This window comes from Oryzias melastigma, linkage group LG7 (genome assembly GCF_002922805.2).
Source record: "Oryzias melastigma strain HK-1 linkage group LG7, ASM292280v2, whole genome shotgun sequence".
NCBI lineage: Eukaryota > Metazoa > Chordata > Actinopteri > Beloniformes > Adrianichthyidae > Oryzias > Oryzias melastigma.
This window is the reverse complement of record NC_050518.1, coordinates 29,378,104-29,382,324: the sequence shown is the minus strand read 5'-3', so window position 1 is coordinate 29,382,324 and position 4,221 is coordinate 29,378,104. Positions and strand designations below refer to the sequence as shown.

At 37.5% G+C, this 4,221-nt stretch overlaps 1 protein-coding gene across 4 annotated transcripts in view; it reads right to left on the bottom strand.

The window, feature by feature from the left end:
• Positions 1-1,120: 1,120 nt before the first annotated feature.
• Positions 1,121-4,221, bottom strand: part of gss (glutathione synthetase) — a 12,076-nt gene continuing 8,975 nt past the window's right edge. For 3 of the 4 annotated variants that reach the window (XM_024293335.2, XM_024293334.2, XM_024293336.2), the window contains exon 13: positions 1,121-2,580. In XM_024293335.2, coding sequence (XP_024149103.1) covers positions 2,457-2,580 — 124 coding nt within the window. In that variant the 3' untranslated portion in view covers positions 1,121-2,456. The remainder of the gene's footprint in view (positions 2,581-4,221) is intronic. The other variant, XM_036212961.1, reaches the window with a different exon arrangement.

Here is a 4,221-nt window from a genome sequence, read left to right as displayed (position 1 = left end):
GCACAATTTGATTACCTTTTAAAATAACCAAAATCAAAACAAACACCGCCCACATTGCTAATTTGTCCTTTATTGCCCCTGTCTATTTAAAAAAAAAAATATTTACCCGAATTGAACAGTTTTGGGATTAAAAAAAAGGAAGAAACAAATAAGCTCCCAGTCAGATTCGAACCAGCAACCTCTTGCTTACTGAACCGGGAGTTTAACCGCTAGGCCAGGAAGTACTCCACATGGATCCCGGGATACACTTGATCCATTACGCAACCAACCAACCAAGTCCCCAGTCAGGTTTAAACCACTGACTGTATATAAAATAACTGTATAAAAAAATATTTTTACAGTCTATGGATGAACCACATTTATTTAATAGTGAAGTTAAACTCATTGGTTTTGTCCCAGAAAGTCTCAAAACACAAAAATTGACTGAGCAAATTCAACACTATCTTAAGATGACTAATTTCTTTGCATGTTGACTTTATGCTCTTAATGCAAATATATAAATCTTTATAATTTCCACACCACAGAAAACAAGTGAAAACCTCTCATCCATGCTGTGGAACTTCAGTCAGATCAAATAAATGTGCATCAAACTTCTGTTTTTTATCAAGCGTCACAGAAACGAAAACAGTTTTCAACAAGATAATAAAGAATTTACTGAATTTACCTCTGTCTTTACCGTACTGAGACGCAGAGACTTTACCTGTCTGAAGTCGGAGGGGGATTTAGAAAAATAAAGGGAGGGGGCGTTAAGGCGTTTAAGGAGTGTACATCCACTAATAAATAAAAAAAATAGACTAAAAAACAACTTTTGTGGAGTTTTGTTCTGCTGTTTTATAAAGAGACTTAAACAGGTAAAGTCTCAGCATCTCAGTGCAGGAAAGGTAGAGATGGACGTTACAGTAAATTCTTCATTATCTCTTTATCACGAAAAAAACAAACTTTGTTTTCTTGTGATAACGAGATTGTGGATCTCATTAAGTAAAGAAAACAGTCCAAAAAAAAGTAGGGTAGGCTGTTTTTGGCTTCTGTACACATTTTTTTTAAAACAGGTGACTGAAATGATTTGTACTTAACAGTCTCAGGGCAGACTATGAGTTTTAAATGATCAGAGATGGAGCGGCTTTAGAGAAATGTCTTTATTTTTGGTCCACACAAACATTTCAGCTCAACTTCTGGATGTTTTCACCAAAATTGTCCTTTAAATTTTAAGTTTTTTTCATTTAAACCAAAGAGAAACCAGACACAACCTTTATTTTTAACAATTAGAAGCTGTTTTTTAACAAAAAATAGCAAATACTACATTTTGTTACAAACAAATACTGAATTTGAGAAGATCATTTTATTTTGTGCTTTTTAGATTATAAAAAAATGATTTTCATTCAAAACAATAAATGTTCTTTTATGTATAAAAAGTCATTTTTAACCTGATTACTCTTAAATGTTTCACTAGTTTTCTGATTTTCTTAAATTTGCCCTTGATAAAATATATAATATTCGGGACTGAAAGAATGATTGAAATGATTGTTTTCTCCTCTTTAAAAAAATAAAATACAATCTGGGAGAATTTCTTCACAAGACAAAACAAAACCGTCTAAAATGTTCAAGTTTGTAATTCTCAGGAAACTGAAGTCCAGTCAGGAATGCAGAACCGGAGTCTGTGGACCACAGAAGTCTGAAGAGATCAGAAAGAAGGAGCAAAGCTAAACCTCAGCAGCAGAAAAACTCCCATCATCCTTCAAAGATTCAGCATCTTCTTCTAGTTCCTGTGATGCATCAGTGGAAACATTTATAATAAATAGAAGTGTTGATATTACAGCTACAAAATACCAACTGAAGACATCAAACTAAAGGTTTCACTGTTTATCTGAACTTTCAGTCACACATTGTGCAGCTCAGAACCTGCAGTTGGATCTGAGAACACGGGTCAGAACAAGCAACAGGAGAAGCAGGTGGAAGGTCGTCTGTGAGGGTTCTGACCCGGACTCTTCTTCTGGTTTAAAGGATGTAGATTCTAAGCTTCAACACCGACCCAGCTTAAGCAGGTCCAGTAAGAACCGAACAGAACAGAACAGAACCGAACAGAACAGAACCGAACAAACAGAACAGCAGCTCGTCAGCATGAAGACACGCTCACAGCTTAGAGCATGTAGTGTCACACCAGAGGCACAAGATGGCGCCATTGTTGCTAAAGCCAAAATGAAAGCTCTGAAAAACAGATTGAAAAAAAAAATCAAAATGTGCTGATTGTAAATGTGAATTTTAAGATAACTTTAAACCAAACAAACTTCTTAAGATTTCTCCCTCACAGCCTCTAAATGCAGCTTCTACTGATTTAACTTAAAGTGCTGCATCACATCATTATTACTGATCCAGACATCCCAGTGATGAGGAACATTCCTGATCTCTCCCAGTGGTCGATCCGACCCACATTCAGGCAGCAGAGACGTCCGTCGCCTTCAGACCAGCAGAGGATTGTCCAGGACGGCCACGCCCGCTGCCACGCCCCCGTCGGAGTGCTCCGAGCTCTTGGTTCTCAGCAGGTGACCCACACACTCGTTCATGACCATGTCTGCGCCGTGTCTGCAACGACAGCGAGGGAACAGGGAAGGTCAAACTCAGGTTTAAATGTTAATAATTTAAATATAATCTAGATTTTAAAGCTTTTGATTTTATTGAGGTGTAAGGGATTCACACTCAAACATGAACCGCTCTTATGGACCTCAGACGAAAACAGGCCAGGACTGAGGTCACCCTGAGGTCCTCACTCTTCATCTTAAAGTCCCCATGACAATTTTTTCATTTAAAAACACATTCCCAGTAGTGTTTAGGAACACTGTTCTCCCAGTCTTTTCTTCCAGCAGAAAAGCGGCTCGATGAGGTCAAGCTTTTTTGGTTTTCTAGTTCTGTTGAAGATCCTGAAGCTCAGCCTGAGGCCCCACAGATAAGACACGTTCTCATCCAGTGGATAACATTCATTCATCACAGCAACTCTTCCAGATTCTAAGGTAACAAGAGTCTATGATACTACCACCCCCATGCTTTAAAGCAGTGTTTTTCAGCCTGCGTGGCGGCGACACGGCTCAAAGCTTCTCAGTTCCAACACAAATAGCAGCTGAAGATCCAGTTTAGCTGGGTTGCTGTTGTCATACTGTGTAAAAAGTGCAGAAAAAGATCAAACTACAGCACCAATGTTAGCACTACATCTACCACAATGCATCAGGTTAAAGTGACGGGGACAAAGTCAGACTTTAAGCATTTTTGAAAAATGTTAAGCTTAAATAAAAGTCATGAGAAATAAGATGATGGTTAAGTGGCCAAAAGGCATTTGAGCTAAATTAAAAAGAATGTATTAAATTAATTATTAGTTATATTTTTTTATTTAAACTAAATAAAAACTTGATTAAACATTAATATAATTTTGGTCTTTTTTGTGTTAAATGTATCAAGCATGTTATCATTATACAATTGCAGTTGCTTTGCCATAAACAAAAAAATAATAATCAAACAAATAATTATTTTAAAAAATAAGAATGTTTTTCTTTATTTTTAGATGTTTTTCTTTTTTTATGAGGTTACATGAAACTGCATTTTAATAAACTGGAGGGAGAACAACTACCTGGGTAAACTTTCAGCTGAATTAGTTGAAAATGATTATTGACAACTATCACAACTTTTAGGAAAAACAGCAGCAACTTGACTTTTTGTGCCTCAGGTTCTACAATAAAACATGTTAGATTGTGGAGAGAATGTTCATCAACAGACTACAGAGTTTCTCTTTTTCACATTTGTGGTTGTTGGTGTGCCGTGGGATTTTTGCTTTAGAGTTGGGACGTTCTTTCTCTGATGCTGCTTTACTTTTACATTAGTTGCAACGGAACAGAAAAATCTACTTTGTGCTTCTTTAGAGTCACGAAGCTGCAGAAACATCTCAGTGATTCTCTCTTAGAGAAGGAGACGTTTCTCGTTTGTTACAGAATGTTTCTAAATGTCAGCCGGATGGTTTTCGTCTTTCATTTTTCATGTGGGTTTTGTACCGACATGCGGCAGGAATCTGGATCAAACGGAACTTCTCTTTCTGAAACAGAGTTCATTTCTGTTTCAGTACTGAAGCCTGGAGAAACCCTCAGATTTTGGGGACATTACCTCACATACGCTCCAAACGCCCCCAGCTCACTCAGGCAGTTGCTGATGGTCAGAGGGGCGTCCCGCCTCAACAGGTAG